We start from the raw sequence: 25,310 nt of genomic DNA on the forward strand, positions 1-25,310 counted from the left end.
GCCCCCCTTAGCAGCAAACTGGCATACCAAACAGCTCACCTTTCTTTGGTTTTCATGTCAAATGATGATTTTTTTCGAGCTTCGGGGACGGGTTGTGTGGCACAGTATTGATCCCCTCCTTAAGGACCCGGAGAAGGAACAGTGAGCGCTGCTGCCGTGCTCCCAGCGGAGCCGCCCTCTTTCGGCAGGAAACCTCCCAACACCACCGCTCGTTCCCCTCACAAACCCTGCCTGAGCCAAAGAGCTTTGTAAGCAACAAATTATACTGCACTAATAAACATAGATTTCTTGGCAAAGTACCTGATTTGGCTCCATCTAGTTCGATGAAAAGTGGTTTATTAAGTTAATTTGCTTACCTAAAATTTCCTGAATACGTTACTGCATCGCCACATGTCGAATGTCCTTCTAAAGGCTTGTGCAAGAACATCTGTGAACCTCCTGTGTCAGAAACATCTCATCAGCTGTATTAATCCCTTACTGAAAAGCGAATATTATTTCTCTTGGGTTGGTGCAGAATCTAGCAATATGGAAGCTGAACTGGAAATAAATCATGAGGAAAGTCTTGCACAAAAAAATCATTCTCTACAAGGGAACAGCAATTCTAGACCCAATAGAGGATGTGAACAAAACCAAATTAATCAGTTAACATTTGAAATTAGCAAATGGCTGATTTAGGAACAGTGTCAGCTTCTTGTGGCTTTACAGAGGCAAACTGGTAGCAATAATCAGCCACAAATGGCCTCCCTAGCACAACCAGAAACAATCAGCCTGCATTTCCAGACCTGTATAAAATTGAGCTGAGCTGTACCCACTTGGGTCAGAGAATGAAATTACCGTGACTCAAGGAGCAGCTGGCTGTTTGGAAATATTCACCTGCTTTTCCAGCAGGCTGACCTCCTCCAGCTGCCAACTGGAGGAGGCCAGGAGATATACTGATGCTCTCTACCACTCCTGGCTGGCAATTTTTCTACACTGCAGAAAACCAAAGCATTTTGTGAACTCTTCTTGTCCCACAGCAACCCTAAAAGAGCTGAGGTGCTAAAGTATTTATTAATATAATTGATTTTCAGGGTTTTGAACATTAAAATTTAAAGGACAGAAACCTGTAAACTCATTTTAACACAGAGGTAGGTAAAAACCTACCAGTGAGCCTTTTCAGTGTTTTTCTGCTCCTCATCCATGTGTACTTGCAGCACCTAACTGCAATGTGATCATATCTAGGATGAAAAAATGGGCACACTATTAAGACTATTTAATTGCCTAGCTGAAAGTGCTAGGAAATTGTGGCTCCTTCTAGGTTCTATCTACTTCTAGCTGCCTGACACCTCATATAACACAGTGGAGAGAAAACAGTCCAGGAAGTTCCTGAAGCGTGTGGAAGAAAACTTCCTGACACAGCCGGTGAGGGAGCCAACTAGGGAAGGCACTCTAGTTGTTTGTGAACAAAGAAGGACTGTTGGGGGATGCTAGAGGGGCATGATGGTTAGAGGCCACCTGGCACACAGTGATAATGAAATGACAGTTTTCAGTTCTCAAAGTAAGGGAGCAGGTGGCAGGATAGAGGAGAGGTCTGTCAGAAGAACTGCCACCTTCAACATTGGGAGGGCAGACTTTGGCCTCTTTAGAAGTCTGGTTGACAATCTCTTTGGAGGCACTCCTGAAGGGCAAATGAGGCCAGAAAAGCTAGACATCCTTCAAGAAGGGTCAAGAAAAGTTTAATAAGGAGCAGCTGAGGGAACTGGAGGTATTTAGCCTGGAGAAAAGCGGGCTCAGCAGGGGACCTCATTGCTCTCTACAACCATCTGAAAGGAGCTTGTAGTGAGGTAGGAAGCAGTCTCTTCTCCCAAGTAATGAACAGGACAAGAGGAAATGGCCTCAAGTTTTGCCAGGGGAGGTTCAGATTGGACATCAGGAGAATATTCTTCACGAAAAAGATTGTCAAACATTGGAACAGGCTACCAAGGGAAGTGGTGGAGTCACAATTCCTGGAGGTATTTGAAATGTTACATCTATGATTCTAAGAATCACAGCCCTTGTGTACTCACAGCTTTTAACAGCTAAGCTGCTTCTTCAAACATAGAAAGTCTTTTTGACCTGTGAGAGCAGCTGTGACTTCAGCATTTGTTGAAGGGGTACAAGGGTGCAGCTGCAGCTCCAGAGAGATGCCCAGAGGTTCTCTCCTTTTCCCTTTGCTATTTTGCAGCTGGATACATGCCCCAGCTACTAGAGCTCTGCACTAGCACTGGTGGTGGGAATCACACAGAGGCACCAGATAGAGGCAGAAGAAAAGAGATGGAATGGCAGTTGCTCAAGGGAAGGACTGTAAAGATGACCATCAAGCAACACCCCGAAGAAAAATAAATTTCCTTCCACTCACCCACACACTAGCAGACTTCACAGTCAGTCTGCGAGGCTGATGGGAGTGAAATATTTATTCCATAAATTCCAGCAGTCCATCAGCACTGTCAGCATCAAAGTGCAAGGTAGAACATAAAGCACCAGGGACTTCTAATACCAAACTGGCATCCACAGGCTCTAGATGTCTAAACACCATGACAGACAACAAGTGTAGATCCTTAAGGATCTGTTCATTTGAAATCTGACAGTCAAAGTAGTTCTTCAATCCTGTATAGGACCAGCCCAAGACCTTGAACTGTCATCTTTAACTTAAGAACTATTGTAGTTGTTTGACAGTCAAATGGAAGAATACTAAAACACAGTATTTCTTAGACTATCAGTAACACCTGTTCAAATCCACTCAGCATCAGGAAACATAGAGCTGAAGTTCTGAAGACTGATATTGCAGGATATGGCAAATTCATAGTCCACCCCCCACCTTAAGAATTTATCCTCTTATCTCTATTCCATCCTTTTGTTACTTATGCATTGAAGCAAGCATTGTATGACTAACATAGCCCAATGCAGCAACTTCATTTGATTCCGCTATTTAACAAAAATCAGGAGAAAATGTCACCCTACTTGTCACATGCAACCACATTCACTTCACCAGCTGCATGAAACTGCCACCAAGGACTGCTTAGAGGTAGGTCCACATTTGAGAGCAAGAAAAAATTTTAGATTCACATGCAATACAATAACAAAATATTACCAGCAGGCCATTTCTGTGAAAATGCTGTAAAATCTTTTTTTTGACAAAACAGTTGGGATCTTTTATCATCAATTAAAGCATTTGGATTCTTCAAAGACTTATGTCTGCAAGCTTGAACTGATGGCCCCTATTTCTACTATAAGTATAATGCTGTCATACAGCTGTGAACTGCTTTTACTGTATTTAGTCAGTACCTCATTTCTATCTTGAGCATAATCTTTTTTATCATTAAACATCACCTTATATTGCAATTATCTTCTGTTTTCAAAGACACTAGTTCAATTTTGTTGTATCCTGAATTTTGTTGTGTTCTGCCAGAGTCTCTTGATATAAGCAAATGTTTGCATTGCATAGCTGTTTATTGAAGTAAAATACGTAAAGAGGCAGCTCAAGGGTAGAGGGACTTTTAAGAGTGAGTAATGATTGGAAGAATAGTGCTGAAAGTCCTCAAAAAAAAGGATTTTGAGATAGAAATCATCAAGGCAGAAACCTAAAGGATGGAGAAAAATTACTTATTCAAAAATCTGATGGTTTGAGTTACTACATATGATATCACATACGTAGTAAAACATATACTGAAGTTTTAAGAACCCACTGCATTTAGCTAGTATAAATGCAGTACTTCCCTCCTCTTCATATCATATAGGCTGTAATAAAAATTTAAAAGTTCTGAAGTAGTGTGCTTGTTTTACTTTTTAGTACTTTGATACTTACCGAACTACTTCCTCCAGTTGCCTCAGATTCTTTCAAGAGAAAAAAAAAGCCTGCAATAGTGTACTACTTTTCCAATCTTTTTTCACACTGTGATTACTTTTTTAATGGCTATTTCTGAAGACTAACTCTACAGATGTAGATACTTTTAACCTAAGGGCTGTCTACAAAAGCATTAGAGCAGAATAACATTTTATACTGTAAATTTATCCTGCCTGTCCTGAAGAAGTTTTAGCAAAATCTTGTTATGCCCTTGATCACGAGCACAGAAGTTTTATTAGGTGAAGACCATGAAAGAGATTCACAGCCGCAGCAGGTGCAACTCCCTGCCTTTCAAAAGCTTCAGATAAACCCAAAGAAATGTTCAGGACTCTAGAGCTAGATAACTTACTTCTAACATCTTCAAGAGCAGACTCATTCCAACTGTGGCAGCAGCTAACTCCCAGAGCCAGACAAAGACCTTGCACTGTAGGGTAATGGAAAAATGAGATGGTAAAAGTGTACAGATGCGAGTCTGGATATTCACCTAAGCCTGGGAGAGAGCCTGTAGCTGCTGCTCTGTGCCCAGCTGTGATCAAATGACCACTGTGGAAAAAAAAAAAAAATATTCTTTCAAGGACCCTATTTCAAAGCTTCCCAGGCTGCGCAGAAACCTCCTGTTTCCCAGCAGTGATTTAGACTCTTGTCCTCTTCTGTTTACAGTGTAGAGACAGCACCTATCTTTCCTTTCTCCTGCATGAATTCTGCTACCTCTGTGGGAAGAGGCCAAAAGAGCTTGAAAGAGCCAGTAGTGGGTGGAGTGCTGCTGTTTTCAGTCTGTTGTGCAACAGCACCATCCAGCTGTCAAACAAAAAAGTTATCAAATGTTCATGCTACTATCCAGATTTGGTCCTTGTACCACAAACAAAATGAATAATTATACCTATTAAAAAAACCACAAAACTAAAAAAAAAAAAAAACCCAACAAAACAAACAAAAAAACCAAACAACCCCCAAATCAAAAAACCTTTAAAAACCAAAATAAAACCCACAACCAACTCACAGGTCCTTCCTTGCTTCTGAATTAATTATATTGATCCATTGTGTTATGTTTTCTGTGTTAGTACACAAAAGTGTGCTTTAGCAAACTAAGAATTCGGCCCAGTTTACTTCTGCCCAGTAAGACTGGCAGGCTACAGCTCACCTCAGTGTTTCAGTGAAGTGTGGAATATAAGCTCTCAGGTATGAGGAAAAGACCATTATCTTTGGCTCACAACCAAAGACAGTTAATCACACTACAGAAATTAATGGAAAAAACTCAACCATTTCATACATAAGAGCCTATGTTTTAGCTATCATAATTTACCACTTGAGCTTCAGTAATGAAAGCAAGAACAGCAACCTCTAGTGAGGGAAAAAAATGATGAAAAGTCATACTCAACTAACAGATCACTCGAGATGTTATAACACAAGGAAGAAAACTTCTTGCTCTCCATGATTTTTCATAAACTTGTGTTACTTAACAGTAACTATAAGGCATACGCAGTGGAAATAAGTGGCATTCCCTACAACAGATGACTGATCACCTGAATTAAATCTACAAGTTCACTGCTTAAATTGCTCTCAGTTCTACACTAAACTCATTTTTGTTGTAACACCCACAGACAGCTCACCATGTGTGTCCACTGATGATCAGGAAGTCTAATATTAGACTACTGTTCTTTCATTACATGTGCCTTAGCCTAACCTGTGTTCCCACATTCTTGTAATGATACTTGAAAGCAGGGAATGCACCTCTTTTTCTGACTTTCTGAAGTCCAGCACTAGTTCTTTACAAAGCAGTACAGAGTACCTATCAAAGTCTAAAGATAAGTCAGTCAACCTTCAAAAGAAAAGAACACTAGTGGAAACTTTCCAAGCAAATATTGGCAGGAAAAAAAAAAGTAAATGTAACAGTTTACCTAGGAAAAAGAATGTCTATACTTGAAAAAAACCTGAAAGGAAAACTTAGGATAAGTTCTTTTGTATAATATCTAATATATGTTTTAATTACTGTGAGCCCAGAGTGTAAGAGCACGGCAGCAGAAAAACAGCAAGCACTAGAATAGTAGCTAAAGCCATAGGAGCAAAGAACATGCCCAAAGATACGGCAGAGGTGCCAAATGACAAACCTGTGCCAAGTAGGAGAGAAGGTGCCCTTAGGCAAGCAAGGCAGCAGAACTAGGAGTCCAGAGAGACACAGCCCCAAAGAAAAGTGGACAATAGCTCCATCAAAATTGCAGCTGAGAGAGGCATGGCCAATGAGGAGGTACTATGGCTAAGTCTGACTAATGAAAGCAAGGAGTTCTTTCACTATGACAAGAACAGAGCACAAGACCTTCAAAAGGAGATGTATTAGAACATTATTGCAACACTACATCATTAGATCAGAGACAGAACAAAGGTGCTAGAAAAAAGATGGAATAAGAACAGACCAAAACACTCAAATCAGTAAAAAAAGAATTGGTGCCAAATGGGGAGAAAAAAAAGACTGGTATGTAGGAGGGTATTGGAAGAAGGTGGCAAAGCAGCAGTGGACAAAAGCAAGCCCTTGAATCTATAATGAAAATTTCTTCTCTGTTCCACACGAGGAAAAAAAAGTAAAATGTCAAAGTTTGCATTTAAGTGCAGAGAAAGTACTTTGAAATTAAGAATCTTATGATCTTGATTGAAGAAAGTCCATTTTCCTTGCCAGGAACTGACAAGAGAACTTGTGACATGGCTTAGAGGCCGCACAGCTATGCTCAGAGAATTGCATACTCAAAAGGCATAGAGTTACACACTTATTCCAATAACAGAAAGGGTAGGATCAATCCATTTCAAAACTCAGATGTAGATGGAGAACAGAAAGGAAGAGCGAAAGGAGATTTTGTATAGTTATTAGTCAGATCAAATAAGGAGGCAGGTGGAAACAACATAAAAATCCCAGCAAGCATAGAAATAGGCCTCCAGTGGAAAGAAACAAGGCAAGCCAGACAGGGGAAACAGGAAGCCATGAAGACTTTCCAAAACAGTCTAAATAGAGACAACACTTTTACACTATCCTCCATGAGGTCAGCCAGAGTTCTGCCAACTTGATCCCAGTAAGTACTAAAGGATTTCACATGGAACCTGAGCTCGTGATAGTAGTTTTTCTGTTTTGCCACAGGGTTCAAGCTTTTAAGCCACGACATCAGAAGGCAAAAGGTAAGAAGACACTATTTCCACTAGACAGCAACCTGTTTACACCTATTAGCTGTTCCGTTTAGTTAAGGAATCAATCCTACTTAAGATTACAGTACCTGTTCAAACTGCGCTTGTAGCCTTGTATGAGTAAGCATTTCTAAACCCAGAGCTTCAGCTGTCCAGAGAGTCTTAGATAGATGTACTATAGTTAAACCTGCCATGTCACTCAGAGTATATGTTTACATGTCTGCAAGTCCCCCCCCCCCGCCTGCCCACCAGCAAAGTATCTATTTACTATCCACAGAAAGTACTATTCAGAACTGAATTCCTCAGGTCTGAACTATCTTCATCAACCTCTCTAACCTTGTAACAAGCAAAGCTTACAGATCTGATTTATTGCAAGCTTCTGCTGTCACTGACAAGTACAGTGGCAGACCTAACGACGAGCTTGCTGCATTTAGGATTTTAGTTTATGAACAGTCTTATTTAAACTCGGGACACAGAATTCAACACACGTGGAAAGAGTGATAAGACCACACATAGTAAATCCATACTGTTGGGCAGAATAGCTGGGTGCACGAAACACGTTGCATGTACCAGCTTCTCAACCTGCTCCAGTCTTAGAACCACACTGCAACACTCATCACCCCCTCTTTTTACTCAGACTTTCTGCAGGTCCCATTAATTTTATATTTAGCATTTCACAGCAAGTTAGTTTCTACTTCCAAAATATCTAGACATAAGTTGTGTTGATACTCATGTCTTCCAGTAAAAGGCCAAGTTCCCATGACAGGAAGTATGAATCAAACCAGGCAGTTCTATCCTAGAAAGCTCACACATTTCAAAACTTAAGATCTTATTTTAATCCAAGATATGACAACTGTAGAGTTCAGTTCATAAAACAGTAACTTGCTGCTGGTAAGTCTTCATATGTACAGAGAAAACAGTCAATTCAAGTTTCTAGTCAGTAGGGCTTCCCCACTGATTCCAAGATTTTCTTTCTCTCGTCTGCTGAGGGCATCTCTGGTTTCACACCATTTCTTCTCCTTTGCATCATAATGGCATGCTGAAAATAGAATAAAATGACCATGAGAACAGATTTCTTAGAATCTCTGCTTCGGAGCTCCAAACAAACAAGATTCTTTAACAGAAAAACTTTTAATATATCAAGAACCAGACACACTATAACTAAGCTTACTAGTACTTAATTGAAGATACCTGATAGTTTACCCTGCTGCTTCAGAAGACAGTGAAATCCATATTCCCGTTACACTCCGTCAGACTAACGCACAATTGTCTGTAAATAGTTTTTTTGCAGTTTGCCAAGTATTTAAAGGCTAAGCTAAAAACTCTTTATTACTATGGCATAAGGAAATAAAACAGCAAAAACACATAGTTCCTCATTATACTTCTTTACCACAAGAGAGAAGGCAATAAGAATGAACTCTTCCTATGAATGAACCACCAAGTAAGAATGATCTCTTCCTAAGCTTTATCCTAAGTTAAAGCAAACATGATCCAAAACAATGGAAAACCAGATAACCTTACCTCACCTCAGAACTTTTTCATTGCCTACATTTAAAAGAAAACTTATTACCAGAAATGTCTGACTCAAATTGAGAGGGAAACATCAGGTACTGCAGGAACACACAACCTGAGGGTAAACTTAGAAGAATTGAGTGAAGTGCTTTGATGTGCATCTGCTTAAGTCTTCCAGCAACACATACTGAGACTACTTGGACCTGTAAGTTACCATAAAAACAGCAGCAGTCAGCATTAGCTAAGTCTGAAGGGTTCAGAAACCAGTGTGTCAGAAGTAATGTACTTAAAGCAAAACAGGGAGTAAAAATTAGAAAGTCTACTCTGCTTACCCAGAATTTTCTGCAGTTTTTGTACTTCAAAAAATAAGCAGTACACATATCCTTCTTATAGTTGTTTTCATTCAGGCATTTTGTAGTGGCATCTGTTTCCTTTAATAGGGGAAAATATACTTTAGAGCTGAGGGAAGTTACTGTACTCAGTGTTTAAATATTTCAACAAGTCCCAGAATATCTATGAAGATAGGAGGCAGCTTCTGAGATGAAAGAATACTATCAAAGAGAGCAAAGGAACATCTATCACAAAGGATAATCAGTACTTCCAAGTAGTGACTTCATTTGGAGTTAACAGACATTAGTAGTCTTTAAACAGTAAGGATAGAGTGCGCAGAATAATTGTTTACAATGATGCTTAGTATAACTCATAAAAGACTTTTAAAAAACAACCAAGCTGGTCTAACCAGGATTTCAGGCTCTGTTTTTAAGGACAGAAAATTAAAAGAGATTGCTATCAGTTGTATCACTCCTATTTATTGGGAATTACTCATTATTTCACGCTTACTATAATGGATGATCTTCAGCTCTTCCACCTTCAGAGTTTTAAGAAACTCTTTATGCAAAATGCTATAGTGTAAGAGTGGTATTCCTGAAAAAGGCCTCTAGAAATTGCATTATTTAACATCAAAACATAAAAACAGAAATCTCAATTTGATCATCTTACCGCTACACATGGATTTATATCGTGATCTCTAAGCTTTTGTGCATGCCTGGACATCTAGACAGATACTTGTACCTTGGATAGAAACAGAAAATAAACAGGTTAAGTATCTACTTTTATTAGTAACTCAGGATTAAGTCTGAACATGTAATAAAGGCCTTGTAATAACACAGAGTTTGGTTGCCTTTAAAAAAAAAACAAACAAAAGCCAAACCACTACCAAACTTCTTTTGCAAAAATGTTATTTCAAAAGCAGTAACAGCAAGGAAACTCAGGCAAGTTTAGCCCACCACCAAGACTGCTTACTCCCTGATGAATTTCTGCATAGAATGGAGTCACTGCAGTAACTCTCACACTAGCCCATGATATCACAAAGGAAGTGACCGCGTTTAGGAGAAACAGCTCCATAGAAACTGTTCACAGCCAACACACTGTAGGCGCTTCAATTAATAGTGTGTGGGAGGAATGTTCAAGTAAACTTTTCTAGATTTGTGCCTACTCTTTAGCTCAATCACATCTGTATCTTCACTGAGCTCTCCCAGGTACAACAAGTGCCCAACTACTTCCTGTGATGCTGTATCAAATATTCAATAGAAAGAGAAATGGTTTCCCCGCAAGGTGGGATCAGACGCACTGACACTTGCGTGACACCTTGAATCACATTTTTCAGCACTTTAGTAGTTTGACACTGACTCTAAGAACTGTAAGCTTAAGAGACACAGAATTCAGTGCCAAGAACCTACACTGATCCAAGACGATGACATCAAGATGAAGAGCAGACTCCCTTTCCCTTTACAACTTCCTATACATTGCCTCTGGCACACATATGGCCATGCAGGTATTTGTTCCAAACAAATACTAAATCTAACAAAAAATAAATTAATGTTGACCAGATGACTGTTTGAGGCAATGCAAGCAGGAACAGGACTGAGGGAGCAAATACTGCTGATGAAGGAAACTCAGCTGCATCTTTCATTTTTTTATTTTCCCTAAAAGTTCTAAACTTAAACTTGTTTCTGTTCACATTAGGGAAAGATAATGCAAGTCTGCAGTAAAAAGCCAGTTTTGCTTAATATCAGCAAACAAAAATCAAATACTGTTCTTTGTAACTCACAGACAGAAAACAGTGTTTTAGATGGGGTTTCTTCTTCGGGTAAAAGTAAGCCATTCTCGGCAAACAAGCCCTAGATTTTACATCCTAGGCATGTATACTCTCTCCTGATGCTTAGAGTACTCTCTGCATTCCACAGGATAGTCTTCTGCAAATGGGCCTTTTAACGAACAGCATCGGGAAACCCTTCAACCTGCCTTTGAGAACTATCCAGTGCTTAAGTTAACTTTACAAGCTAGGTAAATGTTTGCCTTTTTTGTGAGTGCAAGAGTATTTTTGATCTAGCACTTCCAACTCAAATGGAAACACAAGCAGGTATACTAGTATCACCCCAGACTTCAAGAAAGGAGGAGGGAGAGGAAAAGCAGCAGAAAGCAAAAGCAGCACATCACAATGCCTCACCTAAGTCAGCCTAAAAGACACAACATTTTTAGATGTTCGTTTGTGTCTGTGTTATAACTCTGCATTTCATTGATATTACCACCTAAGCAGACATGCCTTAAGGTGTACAGTATTAGCTTGACTTCAGACTTACTCTCTGAAAGAGTGTTTGTGACTCATAGGATCCGTTGTCATAATCAGCGTTCATTATACAAACTGCACTTAACGCTTTCAGTATGATTACAGTACCAGAGTCTGCAACCTTGCCTGGTTTAAGGAACAATGCACGCAATGCATTAAATACCTACTAATGAACAGGCAGTTCAGGTTCTCACGAAGCTGCTTAGCTCAGAGCAGACAAGTGCTTAAACATTCTTAGTACTACCGAAAAGCTCTGATAGCTCCTGCGCGTGTTCCTCTCTCCTCCTCTCCGAAGTACTTCAGGACCTGAAACATTATCAGCTGGAAGGGCAGGCGGGTCACGCCGAAATGCTGCTGTGTGACTGCATGAGCAGTTGGGCAGGAAGCGAGCTTCCTCCTCCTCCCAGGTTTTGCATAGGCACAGGCTTCCCTTCCTGCTTTCAGATCACAGGTCAGAACCCAACCACAACCAAAGGCCTGTCTATTCCGCAGTTCATAATTATGTTTTAACACATTAACAGTTGTTAACTGTACCACAGAGAACCAGAGCTGTTGCTGGCACTCTTTAGCCCTTGGGCTTTTTCAGTTCATAAACCCATCAGGGCACTTCTCCACAGGCTCCCTCCCATTGAAAAGCGCTTGGTCTGTTCTAAATGCACGTATACGCATGCAAAATCGCTAATTATGCTGCAATACAGACTAGCTTATTAAACTTTGAACCCTGAAGCCAAGGCCGTATTAAAAACCCTACGGCTTTTACCGCTGTTGCGGCGGAGGGGGGCGGGAGGCGGCAGCCTGCGGACCCGGGCGCACGGCCCCGCGGAGCTGCCGCCTGGCCGAACTCGGCCTCCCAGAGGGGCCGGGGGCCATCCAGGTGCCCACTGCCCGGCCCCTGCCGTCCCCCGCCCCCGGCGGAGCGGCCTGAGGCTCCCGGCGCCACCTTCCCCCGGCCCGGGTCGGTCCCCGCGGTCGGTCCCGCTGCCACCCCCCGGCACCACCTGCCGCCCGGGGAGCGGTGCCCGGGCCGCGCCGCCGCCGGGCCCGAGCGGAGCTGCCCCGGCCCGCGGGAGGCGAAGGGCGAGAGAGCCTCCCCTCCGCCGGCCGGGAAGGGGAAGCGGCGGCAGGCACAACGCGGGTCGCCGCCGGCGGCACTCACCTCTCCGTCCCCGGCCGTGTCCGCGGGAGCGCGGGGCGGGAGGGGGACAGCCCGTCTCCAATTCGAAAGACGTCAGCGGCTCGGGCAGCGCGCTTAAGTACGGGCGCAGCCTACCCCGCTCCCGGCCCCGCGGCTCCCCCCGGCCCCGCGCCGCCGCCGCCCACGCCCCGGCGGTGCTGAGTGGCACGGCCGAGCCGCCAATGGCGGCGGCGTCGCGCCCGCCCCGGCCGTGAGCGGCGCCTCCTTCCACCAACGGGGCGGGCGGCGCGGCCCGCAGGCGCCGGCGGCGGGGCGCGGCCGCGGCCCTGACTGACTGGGGGAGGCGTCCAACCCGCGGTGCGTGTGGGCGGCGGGCGGTGTGGGCGCGGCGTGTGCGGCAGGCTGGGCTGCACCGCAGCGCATACACTACAATGGCTGCTGGAAAGACGGGAAAGCAAACAATTTCCAGGCCCGCCGCGTCCAGCCCGAAATATGGGGAAAAAATTACAGAAAAATCGGAGAACACTGTAAAGGGTGGAAACGGGGCGCAGAGGGGATGCTGAGGCTCCCGCGGTGAGTCTGCTGCGGGTTTGGGGGGCAGGCGCCGGGGTTTAGCAGGGAAATATCAGGGTTATTTAAATTATGAAGGGGGAGGAGGAGAAGGAGGGGGGAGAGGAGAGAGGAGCAGCGAGCAGTGAGGAAAAGTTTGTGTTAACCATCCCTCCCTTCCATCCCTCTCCCCGCCATCTCCCGCAGCCCCCCGCCGCCCCGCGTCGGACCCCCCCCCACGAGGGGAAAAGCAGGGGAGGGGAGGCGAGGCGAGAGGCGCCCCCCCCCCCCCCCCCTTCCCCTCCCTCGCGGGGAGAAAGAGATGATTTTCAGAAAAACCTCTCTCAGGAGTTTCCTCCACTCCTCCCCTCCCTCCCCGCGGCGCTATGTTGGTTCGCGAGCGAGCGGGCGAGGCGGCGGGGCTGCCCGGGGGACGACAGGAGGGCGCGGGGTGCCCGCCGCCGACCCCCGCGCCGGGCCGGGGCCGGGGCCGCGGGGCAGGGGCAGGGGCAGGAGCTGCGCGGCCGCCCCCTCCCCTCCTCGCCTCTCCGGAGCCTGTGCTGTGAATGCAGTGACAGCGGCGAGAGCGGCGAGAGAGGGAGCGGAAGACATTAGAGACCGCGGTGCCGAAAAATGAGGGAAAAAATTAATATAAATTCGCCCACCGCCTCAAACCGGACAAATTTCGCACAGAAATTTCCCCCGTGGACCCGGCTACCCGTGGGGTGTCCCCGGGACCTGGCGGCTGCGGCTTTGGGGGGATCCGGAGTGACTTTGGGGCACTCGACCCCCCTTTCCCGTCGTTTTTTGGACAAAAGTTTTTTTTTTCGTAATAAAGAAACGAATTTGCCTGCTCTCTCCCTCCGAGTGGCCCAGGAGCTTTTCCCTTCCCCATCGGTATGTGTTTAGAGAAAAGTGTGAACCCAAGTAAGTGCTGAGTCGTGTTTCATTGGGGAGGGGGGTTTTGCTAACTGAAAGCAGGAGAGATCCGGAGAGAGAGAGAGAGAGAGCAGGGACAGCTTGTTGTCAGTATCATAAACAACCAAAATGGAGGGAGAACTGAGGCATATAACAAAATAAAAATCAGAAAAAAATGCCAAAAAATACCTAAAAATCGGAGCTGCTCCCCCTTTTCTTCCTCAAGGTAACAGAATAAAACCCGTGTCTTCCCGAGACCGTTTTAAGGTTTCAGGGAGCAAGGAGTTAATATTTATTATTTTTTTTTTGTTGATGAATTCTTTGGAAAGGCAAAAGCCTCTTATAACTCGCCACCGACAATGAGAAAACGTGAAAATCCCTTTCAGGAGAGAGAGGTAGGGGGAGATGATGGTGCAGAAAGTGTGTAACTTGGGGGTAATGTGGAGTGATCCTAGATAAGATAAATGCTTTATGTGCTGCTTTATAACTTCCTTTTTTAATGCTTTTTTGGTATGTTTGGGGGGGTTTGGGGAGATGGGGGCTCCTTTCTTTGCCTCTGTCTTTTTCTTTCCTTTTTTTTTTTTTTTTTCGGACCGGAATGTAATGCCTTTGTAGTGTCACTTTCCTGATCTAATTAGGATGTGTGAGGCAAAGAGTAAACCTTTCCGGTTTATAAAGTGCATTTTCGTTGTCTTTGAATTTCAAGTTTTCCTGGTAGCTCCCTCCTCTATTTAAACTGGATTCTTCAGAGCAGTGTGGGGTTGAGGTAATGCTCCATAGGGAAAGAAGAGAGGGCTCAGGGGCAGGGCACCTCTTCTGCGGATGGTTGCTGATTTCCCTGGCACGTTCAGTTCACCTGTTTGTCTCCTACAAAGAATGTATTCTGCAGTCTCCTCGTTTTATTTATATAAAATAATGATGCCTCATCTCACCTCACGTTGAAGTTAATGCGAAAGTGCTGCTGATGTTGGTTCCACGTGGGATCAGGGACATAGCAGGACATTTTAAAGAGACAGCTTCTCTTTTCCTAGGGTTATCATCACCTCTGCAGCACCTCTGCCTTTAGCAGAGGGATGGTTCGTTGTTGGTTTTTTTTGATGGAAAGCTATCAAATCGGCCCTGGTCTGATAAATTAAGGCAGGATAACAGGGAAAAACGTGCAGATTCGTTGGGATCAAAGCAATTCTTTTGTGTGTAGCAGGTCTTTAGGGGAGTTTTCTTGGTGTGTTAATTGAGATGCTGTGTTTTGGAGAGCATTTTTTGGAATGCATGTTGCAGAAATAAAATAGTCTCAGGTTGTTTAATATTAAGACCTAGTGCTGTTCTGCTAGCTGTGAATTCCCTGGGAGGAGATGAATTCCCTATGCGCGTAGGGCAATTTCATAGATATTTTGTAAAAGTTGTGAAGTGCATTATTCTTACTTTGAATACATTCAGTTTTGTTGGGAACACCTGAGTTTGCTGAAAAGCTTGTTCTGTACTTGAATCTCCTGAACAGTCCCCAAAGGTTTTGAAAATAGTGAAAGTAACTGTAGGTTTTAATTGGCCAAAGTAGGGGCTCTTTATAAGTACACCATAGCTGTGTAGTTATAGCATCACTTGGAAGAATTGCCTCTGGCATTGTTTAAAGAAAGAAAAATCATCCTAACTGTGGTCTAGTTTCATGTATATGTGTGCATGTGTGTGTGCATGCATGCTTTTAGCATGGGTTCTGGCTGATACAGTTTTATGCTTGATTTTTAACTTGCAAATGTTTAACTGTAATGATGTGAAATGCTCTGCTTATCCCTATTATCTCTTATGTATTTTAATTTTCAGTGAAATATCCTATTTAAAAAAATAACATCGCCTCTTAACATGGTAATTTTATATCTTTATGAGAGTTACAATGTTTCCTTTACATTTGCTTTGGTTTTTTTAGTCATTGTATTTAATTCTGTATTGAAAGTTGAATACAGGTATGTGGTTCTTGAGAGCAAAGCTGAAGTACTGAACTTGTAGGCAGGCTATTTCAGCAAATGTTTTCTTTGAATTTGTGGAAGTTGAGTATCAGTTGTGATAGCTAGCCCTCTGTGTTCAATAGCATGTGCTCACAAATGATCTGTACCTTTACTACAAGGGTGACCAAAGAAGCTTGTTGTCTAGATAGCCTGGTGGTTAAAAATTTGGGAAGAAATCTCAGAGTTTTCCAGTGACTCACAGTTGTGAAAATTAAATCACATTAACTACTTTTAGGCTAGAAAAAAAGGCTCATTAAGGAAGAAAGATTAATCAGTTTGTATAAAGGAATGAACTTTAACATTTTTCCAAAACTGCTTTTTATGGTTTAGAGATTCAGACTTAAAAGTTCCTTTCTGAATATTTCTTAACTTGATCTATTATTTTTATTGACTGAAGTAACATTACCCTGGAATGCATAGAAATTTGATAAATTAATAGCATTACACTATGTGTTAGTGGTTGTAATGTACCAGGGTAGATAGACAGATACTAGTAGATGTGCAGAACTAACTTTAATAAACTAGTTAATGGTATTGAGAACAGTATTTAAGAACTCTTCAAATGCTGTATCTATGACCATCAGTATGAAGTGTTTAATATGTTACTATATTTTTACCTAATTAAGAACTTCTTAATCGTTAATATTGTAATGCTGAAAATAGGTATAGGCACTGGTAATAACAACATGAAAGAAGCACATGTAGTGCAGTATCTTTCTTGACTTACAGCTGTGTATTACAAATTAAATTCAGTGTATCCAGCCATAGTACAAAATTCAGGACATAGGGAGGAGAAAGAGGAAAGGGTGTTCTCACAGAATTTGATGCTGTTCTAAACTGGGTTTAATTTAAGGTATAGTCCAGATGGTGATAATAATAGTAGAAAATAAATGTTGTTTAGGATTTTTTTTTTACAAACTTACTCTCTTTCGTAGAAAACTGAATTTTTCTTACAGTGATGAAGTGTTTTTTTAATAAAAATAGAAAGTAACTTTCAAAGCTTCCTTAGTTCTAAGAGTTAAGATAATCTCCTGTATTATGAGTTGGTCTGATTCTATACATGATACAGTATGATTTTTTCAAGATTTTCTAAAATTAAAACACCTGAAGAAACAAATGCTATGGGCTGTTGTTGGTAAAGTTACCCTACTTTTTGTAGGTAAACTGGAGAGCTGTAAATGTGTTAAAATCCTTCTTAGATACTTATCATTCCTATTCAATACTGTTTAAAAGTTAATAACTGCAGTATTCTACAACAGTACAAGCAAATACACGAATCTAAATTGATATGCATTCAGCTTTCCTTGAATGCTTAGTTCAAATGTGTCTCTTGGTGTGTACTTTTAATTTAGTAATTATCCTGAAAAAATTAGTTTCCCAGCATAGAACTTTTGAGATTTAAATTAAGAAACCTTTAAAAAGTTTGTGTAATTCCAAAAGGCACTACATACTAAGCACAGACACTTCTAATGGTTGTCCATCTCCGCAGCTAGTTAGTCAAAATGGTGCCCTTAAGTCTCCTCCTTTCAGGGTATTACATGTGTTTTAAAATTAATGGGTTAAAGAGGGTACTGCTCATGTTCTAAATAAACCACTGTTTGCAACTGTTCAAGGTTATTTTGTTAAAATGGATGTTTTGCTTCAGAGTCTAAAACATAAGTTTTAAAAATTTTTTATAAAATTGTTTATAACTTCTTATGTTGTTAAAATCAGATTTTATGAACAAATGCTTTTTGGGAAGGTTCTTGAACAACTTTATCTGTTTACCAAGGGGAGATATTCTGGAAAACATGAAATATGTTAGAGCACTTAGACCATTCTCAAATCAGTGTAGAGTTAAAAGGAGCTAGCAGTCATCACTACTGAAGTGATAGAGCACTTGCTTTCATGGAGATATTCTCCAAATATCTGCTACTAGAAAAGATTTAGCTTGCAGAGCTTTTGAAAAAAAATGTGCAGTATTTATCCACTGAACTTCTAAGCATCTTTAACCAATTACCAAATGTTTAGGTAGCCTTAAAAAACTATTTAAAAATAATTCAAATATTAGACCAAAGTAACATTTGTATTGATCAAATATAAAATGTTTAAATTTTTGAAGCGTAAGGGTTTTTTTTGCATTTATCTGAGCATTTTGATAGTAGAGAATTGTGTATTTTTCCTGCTAATCAAAAAAAAAAAGACATCTAGAATTTAATTTAATTTATTTTGATTTTTAAATTGTGTGATCTTGTAACTTGAATGTAAAACATTGATTAACTCTCAATATAATCACTTATACAGATGCTTATATATGTTTTAATTTTTCAAGAAATATTTATCTGAAATTGCATAGATTGCAGTTATTAATGCATTTTAAATGAACAGTTTTCCACCAAATATCAAATGCAAGAAATTCTAATTGTATGCAACTAAAGAAAACGTAATATTTAGCAGAACTGGTCACCATTGCTGCAGGTTCAAGCTTCACTTTTATTTAGATTGGCTTGTTAAAGTGTTTTTTATCTACTTCAGTATCAGTGTTCACCTGTTATTGTATCATCTTAAGACAAATAGCAAAAATGAACAGAATGAGAGGGGGTTTTTTTAAATTTTTGACAAGATATAAAATGCTTTTTAAAGTAGCTTTGTGCTAACAGTTTTAAAGTATGGGGCCTTCTCATAGGTTATATTAAAATTGTTAATACTTAAATGGACCCTGCATGTCTAGTAAGCAGTTACTGTAGGGTCATGGCATTAAAATTAACCCCCGTACATAGCAGAGTTTTGAGGTGACTAAGTACATACTTGACAGTGAGGAGTGGAAAAGAATATGTGGTTATTCTCATGTTGAAGGAATAAATCAGTTCTATTATAGCCTTCTCTGTAATAACTTCTGTCCCCTTCCTAGTTCATTGTCTTTGCAGACTGTAAAAATACCTTGTTAAATACACTGAAATACCTGTCCAGAGCGAGGGGCTATTTTTTCATGCTCAGCCCTTGTGGTTTTGATAGACTTACAAGATGGCATGGGGAGAGTAGCATGTGGCCCAGTGTGCATAATTTTATTTTATTTGTTTAGAGGAAAGGAAAGAGAGGAAAAGAAAAAACAGGTCTGAACTGGTATAAAACCAAAAAGTGAGATAGATAAAACGAATATAGACAAGTGTGGCTATAATACACAGAACAGTAACTTAAAACTCTGGAGTAAAACAGCTCAAATCAGATTTGAGAAAGTCAAGTAGGAATAAGCAAAGTAAAACCTAACAATTGCCATCAGAAGTAATTAAGAAATAACTATGTAAAGGAACTTGGAAAAATGCAAAAAGTGTCTGTTACAGTAAACTGAATTGCTATAATCTTCTTTTGCACTTAATGTGCTAAATTCCTCTCTCAAGGAGAATATCCCTAGAAATCAGATTAGAAGGTGTTTAAAGGGAATTATTTGTCAAAGTTGTTTTTTCACTAAAGTTAGGATAACTAATAATAATCTCTTCCATATTGCTATAATAATACTTTATTTGATATCATTTAACCATGCAGATTGCACATAGACTTACTTATGTATTGTACAGGTAATTTACCTAGTAGCCTGACACTGTATTACTAACCATGAGAGCTTTTCTTTATGGTTGTGAGTCACATCAGATTTGGCAGTCTGCAAAGCATGAAGTATTTCATATGAAATAAGATGTAGATGGTTGGTTTTGCCTTATGCACATTTACTGTGAATTGCCAAGTAATCAGAAAGGAAGGAGAATGTCAGAAAACTTACCTTCCCTCTTCATGTATTGACTATGTATTTGTGTACTACAGGGTATCAGATTTGCTAGTGCATGAGTTTTCTAAAAAGCCCTGCAAATCACCTGATTCTGAATTAATGAGATCTCATTACACTAAGTGTTTGAACAGCAGAAAGACCCTGTGTATGCAAATCAGATTTTACTGTCCCAAGTGCTTGTCACTTCTAATAAAGCTCTTTACTGTGTGGTATATGTATTTATCATGAATGTTACATTTATATGTAATAGATACACAGACACATTTTAAGGAAACATCTGGCTGTTCAGATAGAATGTAATGTCTTTTGAATCAGTTGTGATATAGGAATATTTTTTTAAAAGAGACCTTTTTGAAGAAAAGGCAAAAAGAGAGATTCTGGCAGCTTGCTATTAAATTTCAATCAAGCCAGTATATTTAGTAATAAAACATTTACAAGTTTGTAAATGTTAAGTTTCTTCAAACTCTTACTGTCATGTGTGGAATTTTCATTTATACTAGTTGTGCATTTACTGCAGCTGCCTACATGCAGGGCTTAGTAGTACTGCATTTATCACATGCAAGTATAGATACAATATAAATATGTAAAAGTAGAAATTGTCTGCAGCTGTTCTTATGTTTTCATAAGACGATACACTCCAAAGGTGTAAATTTATGGTGTTAGCTACCTGCTATCAGTTACTGGTACTCTTCTCCTCACAAGTACTTTAAGAAGAGTGAGTATTAAACTAAAATAAAACAAATATAAAATCCTGCCAGGGTTTCATGCTCTGTTTAAAAGCTAAACATAGACATTGTTCAAGCTTATTTTGTTCACTGGAAGTTACTGTGGTCGATACTCGCATAATTTGTTTCATCTAGGACACTAGGAAACGGTGAACCACATAGCTTAGAGAAGAGCTTAGACATAGCTGATCACAATAGATGCCAGTTAATTTAAATATTTGGATTTTTTTTTTCCTCTGTGACTTGACAGTTTTCTTTTATTCTTTTGAATACTAGGATTGTATTTAGACTAAACCACTTCTAATTATGTCCCAGCACAAACATATAGCTTATGGCTATATTTTAATCAGTTTCAGAAAAAGTAATAAAAATATTATTGCGTCTGTCAAAGGACGGTGTTGCTACATGCTATTTTAAATGGTGTTTAAGTACAGTTATAAGCATACCAGTACAATGAAATCAGCTCTATTCCTAAACAACAAAGTTACATTATTTTTTACTTAAAAAGTTAACCCAGAATCCTAATATGTTAATTATCCTAATTATTCAGGCTGGTTTTAATATGTGTTGAAATTACTTTAAAAAGTATATATGAAATATTTATATCAAACTCGTTTAATTTCTCATTACTTGTAAAATGTAATGTTCTCCCAGTTATAATTTTAAAGGTTTTTTGTCTTAGCTGCATGAGAGTATCTTTTCATCTGGATACACTCTTTTCTGAACCCAGCAGTAATTTCACTTACTTGAAGCTCTTTTATTCTCTTGGAATGAATCTGTGTCTCATTAAGTTTTGATATTGATCATTTTTGTACTACAAAAATTGTGCTGAGGAGTACTGTGTCATTAACTTGAGCTGGTGATGCTACAAGTATAAAACCTGTGTGTAGAGTAACACTGGAAACTTAGTCATAATGGTGTTTGGATGATGGGAATAGACCCCAACTGGACGAATGTTAAACTAACTTATGAGGAAAAGATGTCAGTTTTTGTAGCCTTGTAGCATTAGTCAAATATGTACTATACCTATTTCTCATAAGAATTACTCAAACACACTCCTAGTATGAATTGCTGTAGAAGGCAAACAGAAGTCTAGATTATACTTTCAGTATTGTTAAATGATGAGATGAGTTTCCTGGAACAAAAAACAAGTTTTAGAGGTCTCCCCTGCAGTATAATATTATTTCACCTTTGAAAACTTGGCCACTTCAGAATATTTGAGAACAAGTAAGTTAAGTTCATCTTGAGTAACACATTTTGGTTTCTAGTACAGTTTTTATCTCTGCATTATGTAAAACAAACTTCTTGCTTTTCATTATACTTAAATATTTGTACTGAAAGTTCATTTAAGCAGTTTTTAGCTGCATTGGTTGCTCATCCATTTAACTGGAGTAGCAAGGTGCTTTAGTTTAAGAAGGTTGAATATGTATTATTATTTTTATTATTTCTATAGTTTGACTAATAAAAATACTGAACATAAAACGAGACTGAATTTTTCTTCAAGCCTTGAATGAAAAGGGAGGTGTGATCAAGAAGGGGCTCTGGCAACTTAAATCACTGCCTCTCAGTCCTTTATTTGTGATATCAGTCACACAGTAATGTTGCAGCCTTGAAACTGATAATATATTCAGTTATCTTGAGATGAACTCTGTAATTCTTCATTAGGCAGATTAAATTTCCTAAAGGTTATGTCTGAATAAGTGCTCGAGTATTGTGCTATTTATTCTGGTTTTTAATAGGAACCAAGCAATAGAAAGTCTCTCAACTCTGAGCAAACCGTTTCTCAAAGATTTAATGGATGCCCTAAACTTAATGGACTTAAGACTTAATGGATGTCCCCTATTCTTCTCATAGTTTTAGTTGTTAAATTGTGGTTGAAGGTCAAATAATCCATTCTGCTAAGATCTTCATCATAAAGGAGGTAGTTTGGTATTTGAAGGTAGTTTTAGCATAAAAGTTTTATGTAGGTAGCTTAACAAAAAAGCAAAAAGGCAGGCAGAAATATGTTGTCAGGTTGCAAGTACTCTGTTCTGTGAAGTAGTACTTAAATCCCATTTCTTACATTGGGATAGTGAGACTCATAGTTTGAAGAAGACAGAGCGTAACTAATTTGTTAATTCTTCCTTCCCAAATAAATGTTAAATTTGCCACCACTTTGGCTGACAACAGCCTCTGGAGAGGGATTTTTTTATAAGGGCATGTAGTGATATGACAAGAGGTAAAACTGTCAGAGGACTGGATTTGATTTTAGGAAGAAATTCTTTACTTGTGAGGGTGGTGAGGCACTGAAATGCATTGCCCACAGATGTGTTGTGGGTGCCCTATCCCTGAAAGTGTTCAAGGCCTTTGAGCAACCTGGTCTAGTGGAAGGTGTCCCTGCCCATGGCAGGGGGATTGGAACTGGATGATTTTAAGGTCCCTTCCAACCCAAACCATTCTACAATTCTGTAATATATCCAAATTTTTTGTAACTTAGGCCTTTGTAGGAAGGTTGTAAGGTTTGCTGGACAAAGGTCATATTGCATTTGTATCCCTCTAATGAATTAACTGTTACTTAACAGCTTTGTAATTTTGTGATGTGATTTTGTGTTTGGGGGTGCATCTGAGAGCGAATGTTGTCAAAATTACTTCAACTCCCCTCCCAATGCATGGCAGAATTCTGGCCTGAAGAGCAAGTGTTCTATCCTCTTGCTTTGGGTATTTTTAGACTGGTTATGTGGAGTAAAAAATTAATCCTTTGGTTTTTTTCACCTCAACTTATTGCATTTGTCAGTTGCTTAGGAAGTCTGTTTCTTGGTATTTTTTTTAGTGTGTTGCAGTGGCTGGCAAAGTTATTAAATGATATGAACTACAGAATTTTTTGGTGGAAGAGGGAGATTTTTTCCTGTCTGATCCTGACCAGATTATTTGAAAGTTTCCTTTGCCTTTTCAACAGTGCTTTGCTATAAATGAAAACAAAATAAATTGAACAAGCTGTCAATAAAAATGCGTGTCCCAGGTTCCTCTGACAAAGCTTATCAAAATCCACTTGGATGCTAACAGTTCTTTTCTCTGTGACCTTCAAGACGTGAAGCTTCTACTTCATGCTTTCCAAATGTCACCATTTCCATCTATCAAATTCTAGGTAGGTCATTAGTAACTATACAGTAGTAACTGTATGGTCTGTTGTGCTAACATATTAAACCTGTCTTAGAATGAGAGATCTGTGTTAAAGCTGAGGTGCTGCTCAGGGAGCGAGTGGTATTTCCCCATCAGCTTTTTTTTTTTTTTTTTAATATTGCAACATGCATTTGAGATTGTTTCAGGTAGCACTCATGAAAAGGGGTGATCTTTAAGGTTGCCCAGAATCAAGCTGTTCAGCAGGTTTTTTTACAGGTTAAACCCAGTATTTTTTCAGGTTCATTCGGAAATTGGTGGTCATTGAGGGTACATCATGGAACAGTAGAGTCATGTGCTTCTCGGCAGGGGATGCTGCTTAATGATGGAACTGCAGTGTCCTAAATGTGGAAGGAGCAGACCAGCAGTGAAGGACTCATTGCTTTCTAGAGTGTGAACGGGGAACTGCTTTACTCTGGCTTTTACAAATAAATTAATTATTTGGAATAAGATCCTTCCTTCACTCAGTGTCATTTTGATTTTTTCCTACAGTATCAGAAATGGACACTTCAGGATGATTTTACAAGTCTCTTAACTTGAAAGGGTAATTAGTATAACCACATATGAAGTTAGAGTGTTTGAAAAATATTTAACTGTCTTGAAAGCAAAGAAAAATAACTACTATACTCATCTGGTGATATTTTTCAACAAAGTAAATAATACTTAGATGTCATAAAGGATGCGTTGAGCAATAGCTTGGATCCCTCAATAAGGGAATGTGTGCTATATGAGTATATTTATTAAAATAATATATTATGTACATTTAGAAGAATGTAGTTTTCAATAACAAAACCTTCAAAACTTGACCAAAGAAAAAGATTACATTGTGTCCATGTACATCCATAGCTTTTTCTTTTGAGATGAAAAGGTTAGGTACCTAGACATGCATAGGTATTCAGAATCTTCCATGATGATTTTTGGGAGCTGTACAAACACAAAGCTCTTCTGCTACATTCAGATAGTGCATGATAAAGTGCTTTCTAAGGTTAGTGAGTTTGTTGGTTTTGTGGGTCTGAATTCAGAATTAAAAGTGATACATAGAAAAGTGATACTGTGCTGACTTAGTAGCACACAGTATTTTAGTCAAGTGTTGAAAGTGCATATTATAAAACCTGTATGTGAATGTTATATGGCTCTGGAGTTGACTCTGTAGAAATGTGGATTTTACCTAGGAAAACAATTGTTTTGTTTTGCCAGAACTACAGTTTTCCTCTGGTGTATTTGCCCTTAACTGACTTCTGCTCTGTGATTATTTTTTTTCTTGTTATTTGCACGGAATTGTGCTCATTCTTTTTCCTACAAAAAAATACAAATAGCATTGTACTCCTGCTGTGATTATTATGCATAACACCTCTGACTCAGCAGATCAAAAGTTATGTTTACTGGAAAACAGAATTAACATTTTATACTCTTTTTTAAGAACCCTTAAAAATAGCTGTGTCAAAAGAGATTATACTTTTAACGTGCTAATCCACTAAACCATCATACATCATTCTGTAGGCAATGTTTTTATCCTAAGCAGCTAACTCTTACTAGAGCCCATCTGAAAGGTTTCAGGGCATCCCAGAAATACGCCCATGAAGTTGAATTCTTAAGCAGAGAAACTTCTTTAATAGAATGCGTAATACGTTCATTATCAAATTGCAGACTTTTTTCCAAGAATTGTTTTATACGTCAGCATGTTTTGGCCTGCTTTAAGGCATTCTGGCTATTCAAGACAAATTGATGATTAAAACTGGCATATGCCAAAACTTTTTCACAGCGTGAGGGGGTAGCAATTCCTAATTCTGATGTAGATTATTATGTTGTGATAGTGAAATACCTGAATAGAATGCTATACCGATTAGGGGAAAGATAAAGGGGTGTGCGAATCTATGCCAGCTGGATTGGAGACAC

General features: G+C 39.8%; 2 protein-coding genes across 7 annotated transcripts in view; one reads left to right on the forward strand and one right to left on the reverse strand.

The window, feature by feature from the left end:
* Positions 1 to 2,414: 2,414 nt before the first annotated feature.
* CHCHD7 (coiled-coil-helix-coiled-coil-helix domain containing 7) lies at positions 2,415 to 13,215 on the reverse strand. Of its 5 annotated transcripts, none has more exons than XM_027749039.2 (5): positions 13,195 to 13,215; positions 9,542 to 9,613; positions 8,875 to 8,973; positions 8,658 to 8,745; positions 2,415 to 8,069 (listed from the first exon to the last, which is right to left on the reverse strand). In XM_027749039.2, the coding sequence occupies exons 2-5, from the start codon at positions 9,593 to 9,595 to the stop codon at positions 7,951 to 7,953; spliced, it is 360 nt and encodes a 119-aa protein (XP_027604840.1). In that variant the 5' UTR covers positions 9,596 to 9,613; positions 13,195 to 13,215; the 3' UTR covers positions 2,415 to 7,950. The 5 variants fall into 5 exon arrangements, with proteins under 5 accessions (XP_027604840.1, XP_027604836.1, XP_027604838.1 ...); XM_027749035.2 differs by lacking the exon at positions 13,195 to 13,215 and adding an exon at positions 12,328 to 12,587; XM_027749037.2 differs by lacking the exon at positions 13,195 to 13,215 and adding an exon at positions 11,052 to 12,047.
* PLAG1 (PLAG1 zinc finger) overlaps positions 12,709 to 25,310 on the forward strand; it is a 47,269-nt gene continuing 34,667 nt past the window's right edge. For both annotated transcript variants that reach the window (XM_027749026.2, XM_027749029.2), the window contains exon 1: positions 12,709 to 12,879. The gene's annotated coding sequence lies outside the window, so the exon portion shown is untranslated. The remainder of the gene's footprint in view (positions 12,880 to 25,310) is intronic.

The sequence above is a fragment of the Pipra filicauda genome, unplaced genomic scaffold, assembly GCF_003945595.2.
Source record: "Pipra filicauda isolate LSUMZ 115617 unplaced genomic scaffold, ASM394559v2 scaffold81_size6448238_pilon, whole genome shotgun sequence".
NCBI lineage: Eukaryota > Metazoa > Chordata > Aves > Passeriformes > Pipridae > Pipra > Pipra filicauda.